The following is a 22,500-nucleotide window of genomic DNA, read 5'->3' as shown; positions in this document are numbered from 1 at the left end:
GATCAGGCTCTGGTAGCAATTTGCCAGTTGGCTGCGCGGCGCTGCCATGCGAGGGCGTGATTTGTTTGTGTGAGCTGCCGAGGGGGGGCTGATGGGGCTGCTCCGCTCTGCTCTGCTCTGCTGGGACGGATGTGTCGAGCCTAATCACCCTTAGCAGGATAATCTGCCTGTTAATGGCACGGGCTGTGCAAAGGTGCAGAGGTGTGGTTGATCCATCAGTAGTAGGATTAATATGCTCTCTCTCTCTCTCTCTCTCTCTCTCTCTCTCTTTCTGTCTCCCTCTCTCTTTCATCTCCTCTCCTCCCCCATCTCTCTCTCTCTCTCTTTCTCCCTTCCTCTCTCCCTCTCTTTCTCCTCTCTCATTTTCTCTCTGTCTTTCTCTCCCCTCTCTCTGTCTCTCTCTCTCTGCTTTTCCACAGGCGGACATGCTCTCCAGGGAGTACCTGCGCAAACACTTCCCCTCGGCAGACCTGCAGACTCAGGACGCAACGGTGAGTGAGTGAGATTATGGAGGCTGCAGGGACTCTCTTCCTCAAAGAGAACCTGTGCTGTGCTGTGCTGTGCTGTGCTGTGCTGTGTGAATGTTGTTCCCTGCACATGACTGGTAGGAATGTCCCCTGTATTGGTCAGAGCCACTGATTGCTTTTAACAGGACTCCCAGCATTCATGAAAATGATTCAGAGCACTTTGAGAGTGAGTTCATTTTTTTGCATGAATATATAAACCTAATATTATCGATGGATACATTGCATCCAACAAGGGAAGGTACCTTTAAATGACATGCATTATGGGACATTGAGTCAACAGTTGGGCGTGTAGTTTGGGGTATTTTGGTTTGTGCCTGTCCCTGGTGGTGCTGGGGGATTGTGGTGTGACTCTGAGCTGATGCCAGTTTGGCAGCCCTTGTCCCTAAAGGTGTTAGAGGCCACCTGCTGCCTCAGGCTGAGGGCGGAGGAGGGGAGGGGAGGGGAGATGAGAGGAGGAGGGGAGGAGGAAATGAGGAGAGGAGAGGAGAGGAGGAGGGGAGGTGAGGGGAGAGGAGATGAAAGGAGAGAAGAGGAGGAGGGGAGAGGAGTGGAGAAGAGGAGGAGATGAGGGGAGAGGAGTGGAGAAGAGATTAGAGGAGAGGAGAGGAGGAGAAGAGGGGAGGGGAGAGGAGTGGAGTGGAGAGGAGGAGAAGAGGAGTGGAGAGGAGAGGAGGAGATGAGAGGAGAGGAGAGAAGGCTCAGATGCCCAAAATCAAACACAACAGCTTGAGGAGGTTAGTGAGCTGGACCAGCAGTTTCTCACTCCATTTTTCATTCTCTCAGAGAGTTGGGTTGAACACTGCATATGAGCCCATTGCTCTTGGTGGCCATTGTTAAGGTTTGGGACAGAGTCCTCTCCCCACCCCACCCTGTGGCCTATTAAAGGCACCGCTGCTCAGAGCTCCCCCTCTCTACTCTACTGTACACGGGCAGCCTGTGGAGCAGAGAGGCTCCTGCTTCTCACTCAGACACGCCCAGGATGTGTCTACCACCTCGCCGAGCTTCTTCCTCGGGGACCGTCTTCAAAATCCACTCCGGCTCTCTCTCTCACGGTCCGTTTTGATCATCCCTTCGCTTTATCCTCCTCTAATGTGGTGGGAAGGAAAAAGAAGAAAGCGCCGGGGATGTGGGTTTTTTTTTTCCCCGCCAAGAAAAGTGGCAAATATGTCCTCCTCTCCTCTCCCCTCCCACGCACGGAATCTCTCGGCTTCAGCAGAATCTCTGAAGCAAGCGGAGGTATCCCTGAGGAACGCCGGAGCAGCCCCGTAACCCCCCCCCCCCCACACACACACACACACACACACACACACACACACACACACCCCTTGTTTGGGAAGCCTGGCTGGGATCTCCTCGCATTAGCTCACTAATGAGGCCCCCCGAATCTGCTGAGTGCAACCGCTCCGCTCCGCTCCTCAGACTTCCGTGTCATTAAGCGCTTATTTGTAACCAGGAATTTAGCTCCTCTCTCCACATTCTTTGCCCATGATTGCTCTTTTGTTCGCATGCATACACTCACTAAATATCTTGAAATAGAATTGCCGAAGAGATGGACAAGTGTCCAAGGTACTGTATATGTAAGGTGTGTAATATATAGTCATTTCCTGTGCATTAGCCACGTTGTGTATAAGCTGCAGCACAGTGTTTTATGCAACTTAAAAGGAACAAAACCGTATTAATACCATATTAACTGCCCCGTGCATTAACCTCATAGCTGAAGGAATTTTGCTAAATAAATGTACTGTATAAGCCATGGTTAATAGTTGGACAATTACGGTTGACATATTATTATAAAATCTATATTATATATGTTATATCCATTATTGATGCCCAATTCATCTATGCCTCTGATGGTCTGCTCTGCTCCAGCCTGTGCTATCTCTGTGCAGACACACATAGAGGATTCCTCAGCACAATGTTCAGTCAGATAATGGCTTTCAGCTGTGCCCCAGCGCTGGCTGGCTGTTGGTGGGAAAGTTGCTCGGAGGCCTCGTTATTCCACAGCAAACAAAAAAAAAAAACGGAGCAAATCCATGAATGTGTGATGTGGCCATGTCTCCTTACAAACGCCTAAACAGGCGGCGTATCCAGATGCGTCTGACAGCTGCTTGGAATTTATCTGCAAATTCTGATCCCCTCACATCGGTGGTGTCACCTCCTGCATATGGATGCCTAATTTCCCCCGACAGGCAGAGGAAGGGCTCCGTGGCGTTTGAAAAGCCGCTTTTTTTGATTAAGCTTTTTATCCCAGTTTTGTTGTGCTTCAGAACATCTGTAATTGTCAATCTTGTGAGTTCTGCTTAATTGGCGGCTGTGTGGCTCTTGCCACTCACAAACATCGACGCTTTTGTATCAAAGGCTGACCTGCGAAAAGAGAAGTGCGGTACAGACACGTCGCACGTTTTTATTGACAGTGACTTAATGAATGAAGTCAGCTGCTGCTTAATGAATTAAGTCACAGCGCTGAAACAAGAACCCAATTTGGGAGTGAACTTTTGCTGGCGATGGCCTGACATTTTGTGCGCAACACTTCCACCTACAGCTAATTCGTTTAGTATCATTTGTTAATCAAATGACATTTCTAGTCCCTCGTCGTGGTCTCCGCCTGTGAAATGATTGGGATTCATTTGTCGCGGTCGCCCGTGCTGGTACATCTAGACCTGACTCGTGATTGCTCTCTGCCCCCCTTCCACAGCTGGGATGGACAGCGCGTCGCCGGTCAGTCACCGCAATAGCCTGGCGTTGGCCTCGGTGTGCGCTGGCCTAGCGAACGGCAGACGTGGATCCAGTCCTTTTGGCCGCCCCGCAGCGCACCTTCAGGTCCGAGCGTGCAGTGCAGCCCGACCCCCCCCATCCCCCCCTGCGGTGCCCAGGTAATGAGTCCGCCACCCCGGCAGGAGGCCGGCCAGCGGGAGAGCGGGCAGGCGGACGGGAGATGAATGGGAGTCCCTCACCCCGACCACGCCGAGCCCCGGCGAGCAGGCGGAGCGAGGGAGGAGAGAGGAGAAGGGGAGCAGCAGGAGAGGAGATGGAGATGATGGAGGGAGGAGGAGGGAGATGGAGATGGAGGGAGGAAGAGAGGTGTGAATGAGAGAGGGGTGTGGGGAAGACCCGTTGGGTGTGGAGATTGAGCGGGGGACACTGGAGTGATGGCAGCAGCATGCGGCGGTCACATGACTGAAGAGGAGGTCATCTGCAGTGAGTGAACCAAGTGGACAGGACTAGCGCTTACTACACCCGTCTCCCTGCCCGCTCTCTTTCCCTCTTTTCTCTCTCTCTCCTTCCCCGCTCTCTCTTTCTCTCTTTCTCACTCTCTCTCCCTCCCCACTCTCTCTTTCCCTCTTTCTCTCTCTCTCTCTTCCCACTCTCTCTTTCCCTCTCTCTCTCTCTTTCTCTTCCTGCTCTCTCTTTCCCTCTCTCTTTCTCTTTCTCTTCCTGCTCTCTCTTTCCCTCTTTCTCTCTCCCTCCCTCCCCGCTCTCTCTTTCCCTCTTTCTCTCTCCCTCCTGCTCTCCACAGCCACTAATTCACTCCATTGCTCGTCCTCCTCTCCTCTCCTCTCCTGTCCTCTCCTCACTGGTTACTGTGCATCTGCGGCACTAATAGACTCACCAGGCTGCTGCTGCTGCTGCCGCTGCTGGACAGTCTGATGGATGTGCTCCGTTACGGCCGCCGAGATTTCCGCACTTGTCAGTCTAATGGCTCCTACATTTGCTTCTACCTCCACCCAACCCTCCACCCCACCCCACCCTCCACCCTACCTGCACCAACACCCACACCTGGACCACCAAGCTGTTTGCGCGTCCTCTGGAAACATCAGGCCAACAGGTTAACACGAAATCGGAGTGGGCAATATGTGAGCAGGCCTGTTTTAATTAAGTTCACGCTGATGTACACATCGGACTGGCCTTTTCCAAACAGCCCAAATGTCAAGTAAATGTTAAGGAATGTGTTTAGGAATGCCTTGGCGTGGGCTTGCACTGATTGCCTCTGTGGGGAGTTGCCGGGCCTTTAGAAAACCGAGCGGATTGCGGCAGAAAAAAGGTCTTCATGCTCTACCTTGGCCTGCCGGACCTGAGGGACTAAATGGATCGACAACCACACGTCTCTCTCGCTTTCTCTCTCTCTCTCTCTCTCTCTCTCTCTCTCTCTCTCTCTGTCTCTCCTCTTCACTGTGCCATTATAGACATCAACTCCCTGGTTAGGTATTGACCCCTCCATTCGGTGGTTTTAAGGGCTCTGAATAAGACATCCTATGAGGATCGGTTTACTCATATTCTCAGGGTCAGAGGGGGGGGGGCTCTTCTCTCCAGATTTAGACAGTTAGGCAGAAGGAAGGTGGCTGAGCCTCTGACTGTCATCAATAAAACATGGTGTGTGTGTGTTTGGTGTGTGTTTGGTGTGTGTGTGTGTGTGTGTGTGCTGGTAGATCACATGTTCATTTCCCCTGGTGTGTTCTGGGCTTGTGAGCTGGCCCGTGCTCTGAGGTTGTAAAGGCCACTGGTCAGCTTGCTATTCAGATTTCGTTTGACCAGGTGATGAGCCGATCGATTGGAGTGGTCCCCAGGAGAGAGGCGAATATTGACAACTCCGCGATCCGTAAAAAACACCCTCTTTCTCGCTCTCGCTCTCTCTCTCTCGCTCTCTCTTTCCCTCTCTCTCTCTCCCTCTCTCTCTCTCTCTCTCTCTCTCTCTCTCTCTCTCTCAAATTCAAATTCAAATTCAAAAAGCTTTATTGACATGACAAGAGCACTTGTGTTGTCAAAGCATATTATAACAATAATCAGTGAACTTTAAAAACACGAAACTGATAATGAAATAATCAAAAGAAATAATAATAATAAAAAAAAATAAAATAAAATAAAAAAAAAAAAAAAAAAAAATTAAAAAAAAAAAAATTTTTTGTTAATAGTGAAAAACAAGCAGGTCTAGAGGGGAAAGAAAGGAAATATAATATTAAATGTTTTATAATAAATAAAAAAAAAAAAAAAAACTTAAGATAGTAATAGAAAAATAGAAATGAAATTGGATGTGATGAGAGCAGGCGAGAGAATCTGTTCATTGTCCATTTGCGAATGTACTTTCTAATCTTAATTTGTGGCATTTATACATATACTGTGCTGCTAGCTCAACTGTTTTTATGTCTTCTCCTAAGAGAATTTTCATTTTAGAATTGGCATCTAGAGACAGAAATTGTGAATCATTTTGGATAAATTTTGAAAAGAAGTTGTCTCTGATTGATTGATAAATGGGACATCTCTGCAGAAAGTGAGTTTCATCCTCAACCTCCTTCATCTCACAATACCTGCATAGGCGTTGATGTCTTTCTTGCCAAGATTTTTTGTGGCGACCTATCTCTATTTGGAGTTTATGATCACCTAATCTATATCTTGTGAGGCAATTTATTTGAGGTTGTTTCAATGTTGTTAAATACTTAGCTAGTTCATATTCTCTATTTAGTTTACTATAGCTGTCCAGTTTTTTGTTGGATCGGACTTCATCATGCCATTGCATAATGTAGGCTGCTTTATTGTTTTTGTGAGCTATATTCAGGGATATTAAGTTTATGTCAGAGATGTTATATTTATTTAAGAACAGTTGTGTGAAATTAGTTTTTTGCTGCACTGAGGTGTTAGAGAGTAACGCCTGATGATGAAGACTCATGGTGTTAGAATTATTTAAGTGTATCATGTATTTTAATGTTCTTTTTATGATTGCAAGGGACATGGGGAAGCGACCCAGTTCTGCTCGACAGGCATTATTGGAAGTGCTTCTATGGACATGCAGAATAGATTTACACATTTCCAAGTGTAACATTTCTATTTCAGTCTTGTCCCATGGTTTTTTAGAAAGCAGTAATGAAGGACCCCATATTTCTGAGCCATAGAGCAGGATTGGTGTAATAATGGCATAAATTATTTTTAACCAAATCTTAATGGGTGGTTGATATTTGTTAACTGTTTTAAACACTGTATAGAATGCTCTCCGGGCTTTATCTCTTAACGTCTGTAGTCCTGTGGTAAAACTGCCAGATGCATTTATAACTAATCCTAAATATGTATAATTAGTAGTGTGATCTAAAATATCGGGGCCTAATGTGAATATGTATTTATTGTTTGTTAACCGTGCTTTCTTTTGAAATATCATTATTTTAGTTTTACCTAAATTGACTTTTAAGGACCAAGTTTGGCAATATTGATTTAAAATGTCCAAATTGTGTCTCAAGCCATCCTCAGTAGGTGAAAGCAAAATCAAGTCATCGGCAAACATGAGAAATTTCACATCAGTATCGTGGAGAGTTAGCCCAGGAGCAGCTGATTTTTCTAATAGTGTGGCAAGTTCGTTTATATATATATTAAATAAAGTGGGACTTAAGCTACAACCTTGCCTTACTCCACGTTCTTGTTTAAAGAAATCTGTTCTTTTGTTACCTATGCGAATACTATTAATATTATTTTCGTACATTGATTTTATTATATCGTACGTTTTTCCTCCAATTCCAGCCTCTAAAATTTTCAAGAAGAGTCCTTTATGCCAGATGTTATCAAAGGCTTTCTGAAAATCTACAAAGCATGCAAAGATTTTTCCTTTTTTGGAGTTATGTACATGTTTGTTTATTAGTGTTTGAAGTGTGTATATGTGATCAGAAGTTCGATGTTTTGGTAGAAAACCAATTTGACTTTTGCTGAGAATTTTGTGGTTGTCAAGGAATGTTTGAAGACGTTTATTAATTATGCTACAAAACAACTTTCCTAAGTTGCTTGTGATGCAGATACCTCGGTAATTGTTTGGATCCAATTTATCACCTGATTTAAATATTGGGGTAATAATGCCTTTATTCCAGATTGCAGGGAATGTACCACTGTTGAGGACCAGGTTAAAGAGCTTGGTTATGGCCTCTTGAAGTTTTGAGTTGCTATATTTTAGCAACTCAGTGGAGATACGGTCAATGCCGGAAGCTTTTCTAGGTTTAAGCTTTTTAATTTTGTCTTTTACTTCATCTAGTGTAATGGGTATATCTAATGGATTTTGGTAATTTTTAACTGTATCTTCTAAGCACTTTTGTTTGGTTATTATTGAGAGCTGCTCAGGTTCCAGGCTTTCTGGGTTCTGATAAAGTTTACTCTCTCTCTCTCTCTCTCTCTACCTCTTGCATGCATGTGGCCTCAATCCCCTTCTCTCTCTCTCTCTTCCAGCTCATTCATGATCTGTGGCACCGGGGCTTTCCCCTCCTCACCATCTTGCTTTCCCCCTCTCTCCCTTCATCTCCGCCTCACTGATACTCTCAGACACTTTCCCTGTACTCCCTCACACACACACACACACACACACACACACACACACACACTGACTCACTCTCTGTCACACCCAAAAGCACTACCCAGATAGAAAAACAGTTCTCCTAAAATGCGTGGCCAGGCCTCCTGTGTGTTGGGAGCGGGCGGGCGGGCGGCGGTAGCGGCAGCAGCAGCAGCAGTAGCAGCAGTAGCAGCGCTGGGCGCCCGAGGCAGCAGGCATCTGGGCCAGCCAGCACTCTGAAGCTGGAGCACGTCTCTCTCCACAGCACTCACCGGGACTGCACTACAGGAGGGAGGGAGAGAGGGAGAGAGGGAAGGATAGAGGGAGAGAAGGATAGACATAGAGGGAGAGAAGGATAGAGATAGAGGGAGAGAGACAGAGAGATAAAGGGAGGGAGGGGGAGAGAGTGATAGAGAGGGATGGGGGAGAGGATAGAGACAGAGAGGGAGGGAGGGAGGGGGAGAGAGAGAAGGATAGAGACAGAGAAGGAGGAAGGGGAGAGAGGGAGGTGGTGAGAAAAGAGGGAGGAGTGGAGGAACAGTCAGGACGAGAAAGAGAGGGGGGAGAGACACATAGTGGGAGAGATTGTGTAAGAAGAAGGCACTGACAGAGACTTTATTTACTGGTTTTGCACAACCCCGCATATGCCTGCTGTGTGCTGCCAGCCAAGCAGAGAGAGGGAGGGAGAGAGGAGTGCAGAGAAGAGAAGAAGTAAAGTCGGAGAGTGTGTAGATGAGGGAGGGGAGGGGAGTGGAGAGGGGGGTGGAGGAGGGCGGAGAGGAGCGGAGAGGAGCGGGGCTGACGGAGACGCCGTGTGAAGCAGCTGCAGCTGAGCGGAGAGGAGGAGGAGGAGGAGGAGGAGGAGGAGGCCTGGCGCTCGGGCAGGCGGGCGGGCGGGCCGCTCCTGTCCGTTTGATGCAGTGCGCCAGCTCGGCAATCGTCTCATCATGCTTGGCCTCACACGGAGACGCGCCGCTCGGCGAGGAAGTGCCGCGCGTTACCAACCCCCCCTCCCCCCTCCACCCCCCCGGCGCTGATAAATCACCGCCACCTGCACCATTTTTCACCGGCTCCCGAGCAGATGTCAGCGCACGACACAGCACACACACACAGGCCTGCAGCAGCCACAGACCACCAGGGCCAGGGAGTGTGTGTGTGTGTGTGTGTGTGTGTGTGTGTGTGTGTGTGTGGAGAGGAGGTAGAGTGGAGGGGAGGAGAGGAGGAGGAGTGGAGAGGAGGAGAAGAAGAGAGGATAAGTGGATAGAGTGATCATGTTATCAGAGAATGAGTGGATGGCATGGAGGTGTTGGGAGACGAGTGAACCGAGTTGAGGTGATGGAGGATGAGTGTATGGGGTTGAAGGTGTAGCTGGATGAGTGCATGGAGGTGATGGAGGATGAGTGTGTGGGGGAGGTGTGAGGTGAAGTGGGTTAAGGGGAGGGGCTGGTGGTGTTGGTAAATGAGAGAATGGTCTCAGTGGAGGGGATAGAGGTGTGAGAGGTCAAGTGAACTTGGCTGAATGGGATAATGGTTTCAGTGGATTATACTGTAGTGCGTTCGTGCGGCTGGGAAGTGGGAACGTTCCCACTTCTAAACTCTCCACTTCCGAAGAGAGAGACCGTTCACTATACTGAGTGGCATCAAAACATTCTCCTGGGAGCTCTCCCAAAGCCCCGACCTCAAACTGGGAAGTTCCCAGTTCAAGTGTGACATACTCCCCCTGAATCTAGAATTCTCCCACTTCCCAGTTGCTCATGAACGCACCATTAGTACCTGATAAAGAATCCATACATGAGGAGATAATGGTGCCAATGAGGGAAGGGTCATGTGAAGGGTCCTTGTTCAGGACTACATATCAACTAGGACCTCAAACAGATCAAGGTAGTTCAATAGATGGGTTGTTCAAGATAGCGGATCTGCATTTCAAGTACTTTCAGACTACTGTCAGATGGTTATCTGTTTTTATCTGAGTAATCAAACCAAATTTGTGTGCCGAGTAATTATCATAAAGTGACTAAGCGTGGCATGGCAAAACACCTTATGTTTAGACACAGATGCGCTTTTGTGTGTACCTGGTCACTCTTCTGGATGGATGAGCCGACGCAGACTTAATCACATTTGCGGCTGGAATAAACCGGTCTCCAGACGCCGCTCATAATCAAAAGGCCATCTTTGCTCCAAGCCTTTTTTTTTCTTTTTTTTTTCTCTCTCTCTCCGAACGCTCTGTGGCACCTCCAGCAGGTGTGAGCAGTCTGTAACTGTCACCCGGTGAACAAATCCAATAATCATGGTGCCATTAAAGCAGCAGGACACTGGGAAAAGGGGGAAATCACCACGATCAGTCATCGCCCCACACGCTGGGAAGCCTCGCTGCGGCTAAGGGCTGAGGAGCGCGAGATGGACACTCGTCAGATGGCGGACAGAGAGACGGAGCGGGTCAGAAGGGCTCTCGCCGAACCCTCGCGCCCTCCGCCCTAGACCTCACGTGGAGAGACGAGGAGAGAACTGAGAAGAAATGCTTAGCGCTCCGTCTCAGAAGAGGTCGTCGAGGCGAGGGCAGTCGTGTTCGTTCTAGACGGGGCCATTGATTGGCGTCTGGCTGACTATTTCATGCCCAGTGATTTTTTTATGTATTTTTCTGTGGTCCGTGCATTGGTTTGAGTGTGGGTGAGGTGGCTAATGGCTGCTCAGCTCAGTCCGTGTTCTGGATGCTGATGGAAGCGTGTGGGTCCCGTGAGGTCAGGCGTGTTTGATGTGGACGGGTCCGTCCGCAGCGTGAGCCGAGAGGAGACGCCGGAGGACTTGATGGAGGAATCGTGCGCGGCCCTCACGGAATGTTTTCCGGAGGGAATGTTTTCCGGACGGAAGTCTTGCAGTCATGGACACGACGGGGTGAAATCTGTCGCCGCGGCGTGTCACTGCTCCGGCGGTTGTCACCGTGACGGAGGCCGGTTGCTGCTCAGTTGCCTCATAACACCCCCCCCCCCCATCCCGCTAACACCCCCACTCTGGAGAGGGTGATTGACAGGCTGGTCGCCATGGCAGTGGAGGTTGTGCCCGCATCATAATCGTATCGCTCACCCTTCCCGAGGCGTCTGCCGGCGTGTCAAGTCGAGTCGCCACGTCTCATTCCCCCCTACAAATCTCCCGTCCTCAGCCTCGATTGGAAAATCGATGCCATTTTGTTATCTTTTAAGGCAAATCAATGGAGTCCAATCTGTTCCAATAAGAATATAACCATCTCAGATGGACAAGAGTAGTGATGGAAGATGGAGAGAGAATGAGTGGGGGATAGACAGACAGGATGAGAGAGAGAAAGAGAGAGGGAGGAAGAGAGGATGGAAGGAGTGAAGACAAGTTAATCAATTTCTGACAGCAGAGAACAAATCTGTGGAGAGATGTCTGCCCTCACACACATGCACACACACACACAACACACACACACTTTCCTCTCGCTGCAGGACCGACTCTGTAAACACCTCGGCCTCCGGCGCCATCTCGTCAAGCGTTCTCGCTCGGCGCTCGCTGACAAAAAGCACGAGCGAAACGTGTAACGTCATCTCGCGCCTACGACACGGATTAACACGCTCGTATCGCACGCTAAAGGTTAGCGTGAGCGAGTGAGCGAGCGCGTTCTGGCGTGGCCCCGCCGTGCCTACGGAAAGCTGCTGGAGGTCTCCCATATATTTTTCCTTCTCTCTTTCAACTGCCGGGTCCCCAGGAGAAAAGGCCCATAAATTATCCCCACTTCAAAGCCTCGACAGCAGCAGCATAGGCATAGGAATAGGAGCAGGCGCTTCGCAACACATCAGTGGATGATCCTCTACATTTTCATGAATGTCGTTTTTGGCCGTGTACGAGCTTCGATTCGTCTCTGAGGAAAGGCTCTCGAGCATGCATATGCATGCCTACCCAGTGGTGAACACACACACACACATACACATATACAAACACACACACACACCTGTCACAGACTGCTTTATGGGATCCAAAGTGAATTTGGGGGGCACAGCCTAACAGCGTTACGTTTGATAATTCCATTTGGCCGTCCTGCCGGTTTACATTTCGCTTTCGCTGCGGGCGTCTCTTACAAATGACTATGGGAAACGTTCTTTGAAGTTGGGTGCCATTTGCTGACTGCTATAAGCAAATAATCCACCATCATAACCATCACTTTTTATTAGCTCAGTGGGAGGATTGTGAATTTCGCGCATTCTTTGTGTGTGTGTGTGTGTGTGTGTGTGTGTGTGTGTGTGTGTGTGTGTGTGTGTGTGTGTGTGTGTGTGTGTGTGTGTGTGTGTGTGTGTGTGTGTGTGTGTGTGCGTGCGGAAAAATGTCCCTGCTTGTCTCAGTATATTTTGCCTCCCTGTTCAGAATGCAGAAAAATTTGCTTAATTGGCATCAAGTTTTGGATTTCGTATTAGATTCTCCTCATGCTGGCGCTCGCTTTATTCTGTTAGCGCAGCAGAACCCAATCCTTCGCCTTCACAGCCGGCACCTCCCCCAGAGTTTCCCTGTTTACTCTTTCATTGTTTATTTTGATTCTCGACGCGTCGTTGTTGTTGCTGTTTGTTTGTTTGTTTGTTTATTTCAAAGGGGAGCTAAGACCACTGACCCCGTGCGTGTGTGTGTGTCGCCTCCTGCTCCGGCTGGCGCCCCCGGCGCGGGTCGGGGCGGGCGGGCGGGCGGCGGGACGGATGTCCTGTAGCGCCGGTCTGATGAGGTGGTCAATCACGCGGTCACTGAGGGGGCCTGGCAGCGGGCGCGAGAGGAGGCACAGCGCGGCGCCCACGTCCGCTGGCCACCCGCATTATGCCCGGTATTTATGGAGCCGGGGGAGATGAGGAATCGCGCGGCGGCCAGGGTTTGCCATTGAGATGTACTGTGGGGAGCAGCGGGAGAGAGGGATGGAGGAAGAGAGAGAAGGAGAGAGAGATGGAGGGAGGGGTGGAGAGGGATGGAGGGAGAGAGACAGAGAGAGAGAGAGAGAGAGGGAAGGAGGGAGGGGTGGAGAGGGAGAGAGAGAGAGGTGGCTGACTGCGGGTCTAGGGCACCAATGAATATGAATGTGTAGTTAGCAGTGATTTGACAGTCAGGTGGCACACACACACATACCTGCCTGCACTCTCTCAGCCTCAAACAATTGCGTATGACCCAGCATATCTCCAAGTGTCAGCAGGTGGTTTCTTACTGTGCTGGCAGCGCTTTCTCCTGCGCAAATACACACACAATCCAATACAATATGTGACCTGTGGAGATACCTCTGGAATACACACAAATGAGCATTGTGTGCAGGCAGTGTACACACCCTTATTATCGAGGGGTCATGTAGCACACACACACACACACACACTCTCTCTCTCTCTCTCACACACACACACGCACACACACACATTGTGCACATATTCAGTGTTGTGTGTTGTGGTCTTACGCACTCCTACTCTCTCTAAAGTCTCAGCTTGTGCACACAGTCACACAGCCAGCCTCCTAAAGCACCGGCCCCCAGCCTCCCCAAATGTTGATATAAACAGCGCTTGGACAGGTTGAGGTTCAGATGTCCTCCCACTCCCCATCACCATGCCCAGCCATTTAACGTTTCAACACACACACACACACACACACACAGACACAGACACAGACACAGACACACACACACACACACACACACACACACACACACACACACACACACACACGCACACACACGCACATGCACACACACACACACACACACACACACACACACACACAGAGAGACAATTAAGAGAGCCATCCACACAGGCTGGCCTCTCTTGTGCCAGTAGTCATCCTGCCCTCTGCGTGCACCCACATGCTTTAGAGGAGAGCTGCAGCACCGGCTGACTGTCGCCACAGCCATTCATTAGCAGCACTGGCCCAATCCCACAGGATCTGTGTGTGCTGTGTGTGTGTGTGTGTGTGTGTGTGTGTGTGTGTGTGTGTGTGTGTGTGTGTGTGTGTGTGAGAGTGTCTGTGTGTGTGTGTGTGTGTGTGTGTGTGTGTGTGTGTGTGTGTGTGTGTGTGTGTTAGGGTGTGTGTGTGTGTGTGTGTGTGTGTGTGTTAGGGTGGGTATGTGTGTGTGTGTGTGAGGGTGAGGGAGAGAGAGCAGGAAGAGTGCTTTAGTGAGTGTGTGTTTGTCAGTGGTTCTAGATTGTCTGTTTACTGCCAAGTCCCATGGGATGAATATATGACACTGTATCTGTGTGTATGTGTGTTTGATGCGTTCACTTCAGTGTGTGTTTGGGTGTGTTTGTCTCTATGCATGTACACACATATGTGTGTGTTTGAGAGCACTTGACTATATCGGTATGTGTGTGCCTGTGTGTGTGAGTGTGAAGGAGATTTATGTTTCAGTGTATGTGTGGTGTGTGTGTGTATGTGTGACTATGCACGTGTACATGTGAACTCTCTCGCCATAAATTTGATTCACACGCTGTTGGAGTGCGCTACTCCACACACACACACACACACACACACACACACACACACACACGCGCTGCCGCTAGAGTGGGGTATCACTCACGCGGCCCCGCTGCCGGTATTAGGGCGGGCGGACGAGGCTGCAATAACAGGCGTCGCTCTGCCACCATGTTTTATGCATCGCACGGCCACTAAAATGTGACGCGCATCACCCTCTCGTTATCCGGCGCTGTTATCACGGCCTTATTGTGATGTAAGGCGCATTATGGCGGGCTTATTGCCAAGCGGCCCGCCGCATAATATCCCGCTGGGTGCCAGCGCGCGTGCCGTAAGACCTGCCTCGTTTTTTATTGGCGCCGCCGCCGAGGTCTGTTGTTTTTGGCCGCCTCTGTTTGGACGGCCACTTTTGGCCTCTGTTTTCATCTGCTCTTTATTCTCCTCCTCCCTTTTCTGCCCTTCTGCTTCCCCCCTTTCTGCTGCCCTTCTTTTTTCCCTTTTTTACCATATCTGCCTCTCTCTTTTCTTTTTCTCTTTTTCTCTCTCTGTCCCTCTGCTTTCCCCCCTTTCTACTCCTCTTCTTTTTTCTTTCCCTTTACCATATCTGCCTCTTTCTCTCTCTTCTTCTTTTCTCTCTCTCTCTCTCTCTCTGTCCCTCTCTCCTCTCCACCTCTCTGTGTTCCTCTGTTATTTGATATCCTCTGATGCCCCCAGTAGCCTGGGAGAGGAGCACTGGCTTGTGAAGCGGAGCAGCTCAATGTCAGCCTCGCTGTTCCCTCTCCCTCTCCTTCTCTCTCTCTCTCTCTCTTTTCCCTCCTTTCCTCCCGTTGTTTTCCCAGTCATCTGTCAGAGCTGGATCATATCTGCAGTGCCTTAAATCTCACAAGCCCCCCTCTCTCTCCCTCACTCCCTCCTTCTCTCTCTCTCTCTCCCTTTCTCTCTCACTCCCTCCTTCTCTCTCTCTCTCTCCCTTCCTCTCGCTCTCTCATTCCCTCCCTCTCTCACTCCCTCCCTCCCTCTCTCTCCCTCTCTCTTTCTCTCTCTCCATCTCTCTCTCCCTCTCTCTCTCTGCTTAGCCTTCAAACTGTGCTGAGTTTTACTGTGTTATTGTGAAGCTCCACCAGTGATGCGGTTAGCAGCCGCGGCTAACCCAATTAAATCAGCTGGAAGCCCCAACAACCCCACTGCTGTCCTCTAGAGGTTAAGCAGCGGAGGTGCCAGGGAGGAGGGAGGAGGAGGAGGAGGAAGAGGAGGAGGAAGAAGAGGGTAGATTTTCCATCCTTCTCCTTCACGTCTTTTTCCCCCCTCCTATTATTTCCTCTCCTCTAGTCTCAAGGATGCCATGGGCAATTAGCCCAGGCGGAGGCAGTTAGGGGGCTCAGGGGCATCGGCTCCCCCGGGGGGGACGGGCATCGGGGCGCGGGAGAGAGGCGAGAGAGGGGTGGACACGCCGCCCAGTGACTCTCCCTCAGCGACGCAGGGCACAGCACAGCACAGCTAGTAGGCAGCTCACTTAGCGTGTGTACACACACACACACACACACACACACACACACACACACACACACACACACACATACATGCACACACACACACACACACACACACACACACACACACACACACACACACACACACACACACACATGCATGCACACACACACACACACACATACACACACACACACACACACACACACACACACACACACACACACACACACACACACACACATACACATACACACACACACATACATGCACACACACACACACACACACATACAGTACATGCGCACACACACACACACTCTTAATTTACACAGCTTTCTTTCAAAGTGAAAGCTTTCACTTTCAAAGCTCGTACACCATTAATGTACAATATGATGATGAGCTGGAGGGGGAGAGAGAGTGAGGGGGAGAGAGCGAGAACGAGAAAAAAGAAAGAAAGAAAGCAAGAGATTAGCTGTTTGCTTATACTGGGTTTTGCATTTGTGATTGTACACAAAGCACGTTTGAGCGCTAGACACTGATGTAATCTCTAATCTGAGATGCCAGCTCTATGAAAGTTTACAAGAACACCCCCCCCCAAAAAAAAGTTGGCCTACTAGCTTGGTTCCCTTTTAGAGGTATCACACACGAGCCTCCATTACTCTTGTCACATGAGCTCTTTTCAACATCACTGTGATGTGATCCATCTCCACCAGCGTCCTCACATCCCTCCTGCACTCTTGTTTCCTGTCTCGAAGCGCCGTGTTCCGCGTTCCGTGTTCCGCGTTCCGTGTTCCGCGCGTTCCGCGTTCTTCAAGTCCTCCTTCCTTCCTCCTCCGCTTCGCAGGGGCCCGCGCAGGCCCGGATGCTATTCCTGTGCAGTGTAGGGGCTCTTGGGGTCAGAGTCAGACTCGGCGCTAAACAACTCCCCTTGAAGCTATTTAGCGCTCGCCTCGCCACCTGTCTCCTCGCTTCTGGAAGCTTCTGATCATGTGCCGTCACAGACAGGCCCTTCTCCGGCACATGAAAGACGAGCCTCTTGACAAGCGAGCGTTCGTAGAGTGCCGTTTTAAAACGGAGAGAGGGGGTGGGGGTGGGGGGGTGGGGGTGTGTGTGTGGGGGGGGTAGGGAGGGAGGGAGGGAAAACAAAACATTAAAAACAGCACACCCTTACATAACACCCTTCGGAGGACGTGCAACAGAAGTGGAGAGATGAAACGTGGATATTAAGCGGCGCGGAGAGAAAGCTCTGGTGGCGCGCCGCGGCTCGGTTGATGCCTCTCGGTAAGCTTCCTAAAACGGCTCCCTCGACGGGATTTTCCCGTGCCCCTTCCGATTACATGAAAGCGACGGCAGGATTAGGGACGACATAATCTCCCGCACCAAAGGTGGGGATTCAAAGCCGTGTTGACGCACTTCTTGGGTTTCGGACATCCTGCAATCCTTCGTGACACAAAGTTTGTGTTCCTCCCCCCCCTTTGTTGTCCATCTATCCAGCTGTTCTTTCACCGTCGCGTTTCGCTCTGTGGGACGAAATGAAAGTCTTTTATTTGCTCCCGAAACGTTCATCAAGCCCAGGCTAAAGTGGTCATGGCCTATTAGACGGTTTTAGCTTTCGTCTGAGTATCTCAAACAAATCAATCACATGCTGCAGGTTTTTTTTTTTTTCGTTCCACTTTGTAAAAAATTTCCCGTCAATCACATTATGTAATTCCTTTGATAACGAAAAAGTGCTTTCAGAAAAGCACTCACTCTCAGCAAAGCCTCTCTGTCTCGGCCGTATTGAAATTACAAAGTGTTGCGCCAATGTCAGACGACGATCTCATTGACCTCGCAGGCCCTCTGTCTTCTCCGTGACTTATCCCTGCACTCGAGTAGAACTTATCTTTTTTTATTTCACCGAGTAGTAGAACTTATCCTTTTTCATTTCCAAAAGAGAAAACGAGAACTCCTGAAGAGAGTCGGCCAAGGCCTCATGGATGCGTCACAACACGAGCCTGAAGTCATCTGCGTGTTTTTTTCCCCCTTCTTTCGGTGTCTGACTTCTATCCCCTTCTCCGCGGCGATGAACCGGAGACGTGCTACCGCTAACGTGCTAACCGCTCGCCCGCTCGCCTGTGTGCCGCGGCGCTTCAGTGAGACGACAGGCCCTGCAGGGCCCCTCCAGCACAGAGCCGAGCGGGGAGAGAGCTCCGGGAGAGCCTCCCCTGCCTAATCGCAACAAACACACTCTCGCTTTGCGTCAGACTCCACGTCGGTCTCTTTTTTTCCGCCGTCACAAAATGTCACCCCGCGTGCCTCGCCACCTCCGCTGGTGGTCGTTGGAGAGGGCTGCGAGGGAGGAGGGAGCTCTGTGTCGGCCCTTTGTGGATCTAGAGAACACAAAGCCTTTGTGCTTTGTGCTTGATGCCTTTGAGCATGTGGGGTCCCAGATAGAAGCAAGACCCCCCCACAGCATTATTCATTCTCTCTCTCTCTCTCTCTATTTCTCTCTCTCTCTCTCTCTCTCTTTGAGTGGTGTCATCTAGTTGAATGTTATGAATGTTGAAATGCAGAATACCCCCTCCCCCCTCCCTCTTTGCTGCCCCCCCTCGCCATCTCCCCCACTTATTCAGCGCCGCGAGCGCTCCATACAGCCCTGCGGAGGAGATGTAAAAATATTGCAAATGTTTACGGGCTTTTTTCCAGAGCGAGGCATCAAACACGGAGCCTCTGAGCCGGGTAATAACCCCACCTGCATCGCCAAGCAGTAGGGAGCCCATTTTGTTAGGCCTGAATCTGCTGACAGCAGCACCGAGAGGAAAGTGTGTGTGTGTGTGTGTGTGCGTGTGTGTGTGGGAGCTGACACTTACAGGTGTTGATTTAATGTCTGTGGATCTGTTTGTGAGAGCCCACTCGTCTTGTATTGCATTGTGCACTGTGTTGGTTTGTACTGTAGCGTGCATATGTGTCCCAATTCCAAAAACAGGACGAGAAGTGTGCCGTCTCCTGTGATCCTGTGGGCTAGTGTGTGTGTATGCGTGTGTGTGTGTGTGTGTCTCTGTCTCCCTCTCTGTGTGTGTGTGTGTGTGCATATATTTGTATTGCTCACATTTGTATTCTAGTAAGTCCTTCAGTATAGCTATAATGTGTGTCAGAAGACAAATAAACCTCTCGCCTCTCACTCAAAATAATAATAAAAACCCCCAATGCTGTAATGACCACACACACATCATTATGTAATGTTCATCTCCTCTCTCTCCACCGGCTTTCATGCCTGTTTGCCTTCGAGAGACCGACATATAATGCACCATCACTCTCTTACTTCACTTAACCCCTCCCCCCAGAGCTTTCCCATGACAGCATCACACACCTCTCTGTTTTGTGTAATCTCTCTTGCACACAGCACGATTGATTGGGCCAGGCCGCAGCTCCATTGGCTTTGCGGCATTAGGACATAGCTGAGTTGCTTTCATTAGAAGGGGTCTGGCTCATTTGTGCAGACTGCAGGAGATTGCCGTTTGATTCAATGATGAGATCGACCTGGCAGCTTTTTCGAAAGTGCTGAATCGCGCGGAACGGCAAGCGGTGGCGACGGCTAACGGCACCCATGTGGGATCTAACAGAGGAAGACGAGAGCAGCCGGGAGCCGTAGATCAAAATTAAAACTTACACCGTTTGTGGGCCAGCGGTGGGCCGTAAAAAAAAAAAACGTGGCCCGCGCCGGCGAACGGGGACTGCGGCGGGGAGAGCAGGACGCTGGTGCTGACGCAGCCTTGTGTCTCGGCGATGTTTATGCCGCCACTGGTACTAAGGGACGCATTTCTAATGCCGCCTACTGTAGCCCAAACACTAAGAACTTTGTTTTGAACAACACGCTGATCAGGCTAAGGCTTGGCTAGGCTAGGCTAAGCTAAGCTCCTGAGTTAGCACTCCGTGCTAAATGGATTCTTGCTTTCGCCATCAGAGCAGATTTGTAGCAAAGCGACCGTTTGATGATTTGCAGTGAAAGGCACTACTACAAATTGGCAGGAGGCCAGCATGGATATTTTCCCTTGTGGTCTCGCATTAATCCCAATTAAAGCCATTATTCCTCATTAGCATCCTGCTGGAGTAGTAGTAGTTGTTCACAGCCTTGCACCCCAGCACTTCCACACATGTCAGCTTGGTGTGTCCATCGACCATACCATACCATACCATCCATACCGTGAAACTTAAGCCTACCTTACACTGATTTGAGAAAGATTCTTGAAAGATGGTAGTATTTTAACTAATGCCCCTCATTCAAGCTTTACTCAAAAGACTACAATCTTTCAAGAATCTTTCCCAAATCTTGTCAAAGTCTGTCAGTGTAAGGTAGGCTTTACTTAGACTACTTTTGTAGTCTAGTCGTTTTTGGTTGAAGTCTGGTAGTTTTTTTGGTTGGAAAGTCTCTCTGGCAGTCATATGTGACCCAAATGCCAATCACTGATGAGATGGTCTGAGGGCATCCAAGTCAAGTCCGAGTTTTCATTTTCATTCTGCCAGCTGGTGGAGTAGCCATGTTTTTTTGTGCGCTGGCCTTTCTGGCTGACCAGCTGTGTGATGCGGCGGCGTCTGAGGCAGGGGGGCTGAGATGGGGGCAGTGACAGGACCGGCCTTATTGCGGGTCAAGGGTCACCTGCAGGGATCTGAGTCTGCGGGGTGCTGACGGACAGGGGGGATGCCCCTCTCTGATGATCCGTAGGATGTTCATCTCTCTCTCTTGCTCTCTCTTTCTCTCTCTCTCTTTCTCTCTCTCTCTCTCTCTCTCACACACACACACACACTCACACTCGTGCACACACACATTCACAGATGTGTGTACACACGCATACACACATACACAAGCACGCGTACGCACACGCAGGCACACGCAGACACACACACACACACACACACACACACACAGCAGGCAGGGTAAGGATCCACGCACCAGGGATGACAGCTGCAGAGAGAGAGAGGGAGTGAGATTAAAAATGGCAAGGAAAATATTTTGAAGTGAGGAAAAAAAAGTCACAGCTAAAGTTTCCATGATTTTTTTTCCCTCTTAACTCTTGTGTCATTCTTCAGAAATAAGGTCTACCAAGGAGGCCTATTCCCCTGGTGTGTCAAGAAATTGCTGCATTAAAAGGGAATGAGTGATGGTATTTTTCTTCAAACTGTCATATGTTTTGTTCTGTGAATATAATACATCTCAGAGAGATGACATTTTTTATTAGAAGAAGGTTCTTGGGGGATAAAAACACGCTGCAATGTTACTTCACAAAGCTGTGCCACTGCTGGGGTAGTGATACATACATGGTCACGTATTCTGTTCAACTTAACCCAACCTTTTTTGGCACTGGTTATAGCTAGTTAGGTATCAATGCCAGTAATATCTTTTTGTTCAGTGCAGTAGTGGTACTAGTGGCACATACTGGCATTAATTTGGCACAATGAAAAGAATGGAGCATACAGTACAGTATCTCTATAGAAGGCTCAGGTTGCATTTTCCAGTTGGGCTGAATATGTATAGGATATAGCGTTCCATTCTGAAATCAGGTCAGAGCAGCTAATTGCGTAATTACTCAGGTGAGCATGCCAAGTAGCCCTGCAGGGTTCAGCTTTAATGTCCTAATAAATCCCACATGTCCCGAGCTTTAGACGCTCTAAAATGGAGACCCCGGCAGTAACACGGGGAATGCCAGGGCTGCATGGGAAATGAGCTGAAATACCACAGCCTGACGAGCGGATCGGATGACCAATGTCCTTCTGTGGTAGCACGACGCACCGTTATATAACTGGACATTGTGTTGTGCTGCAGAACTCCACGTTCTTAATAATTCTACTATCAATGTGTGCTACGAATGACGAGAAGTACCGTAACCGGTGATAAATCTTACTGCCAAACCACATTTTTTAAATATACCTTACTGCTTCACTGCATGTGTTTCTCAATAATAGATTCGCCTTGAATTTTGAGCTTTTATAATTATCTGACAATTACCTGGTAGCACAAGGCCAAATGCACAGAATCAGAATGAATCAGATTCCTAGCAGTTGATAACACATCGTTTCCTCTCGGTGAAGCTGTGTCCCAGCGCGGTCACGTGACTAAACCTTTTAGAGTGTGTTTTCTAAGGAAGCGCTCCATTTACAGACTCTTGTAGCAAAAGGTCAACAGACAAGTCCAAGAATCAAAACCTGCACCTGAATGAACATGGAGCCTCGCAAACACGGACCCTGGTGATTCAGTGCTGGTGATTCAGTGCTGTGGTGTGGTGTGGTGTGGAGTGGAGGAGTCTTAGGGAGGGAGGGAGAGAGGGAGAGAGAGAGGGAGGGAGGAGATCGATGTTGTCAGAGAAGCAGCGGCAGCAGCCTAGCGAGGTGAGAATGGAAAGGCATGGCATCCCGTCTGATGTGGCAGGGAAGATTAGTTCTCACACAAAGAGCGAGAGAGAGAGAGAGAGAGAGGAGCGGCAGATCATGGGCTGTGTGCAGGGATAGAGAGAGAGGAAGAGAAAGAGAGAGGGAGAGAGAGAGGAGCATCAGATCTTGGGCTGTGTGCAGGGATGGAAAGAGAGAGAGAGAGATGGATTAAACAGTGAGTTTGACTTCTCAGACTACGTCAGCAGAGCTTTGTGAGAGGCAGGGTTGGTCCATTCATTCTCAGTTCCATGGTGTCAGGTGACCAATCTATGCCTTTTATCTTCGTGCTGGAACAGTTTTCAAGCAAGCCTCTTCAGGAAGTAGATTTTTCAAAAGAAATCC

General features: G+C 49.5%; 1 protein-coding gene across 1 annotated transcript in view; it reads left to right on the top strand.

The window, feature by feature from the left end:
- LOC134075957 (endonuclease V-like) overlaps nucleotides 1-22,500 on the top strand; it is a 44,021-nt gene that overhangs the window by 19,545 nt on the left and 1,976 nt on the right. Inside the window, exon 8 of the mRNA XM_062530985.1 lies at nucleotides 420-491. Coding sequence (XP_062386969.1) covers nucleotides 420-491 — 72 coding nt within the window. The remainder of the gene's footprint in view (nucleotides 1-419; nucleotides 492-22,500) is intronic.

This window comes from Sardina pilchardus, chromosome 1 (assembly GCF_963854185.1).
Source record: "Sardina pilchardus chromosome 1, fSarPil1.1, whole genome shotgun sequence".
Lineage (NCBI taxonomy): Eukaryota > Metazoa > Chordata > Actinopteri > Clupeiformes > Clupeidae > Sardina > Sardina pilchardus.
Note: the sequence above shows the minus strand (reverse complement) of the source record. Positions and strands in the feature narration are given on the sequence as shown.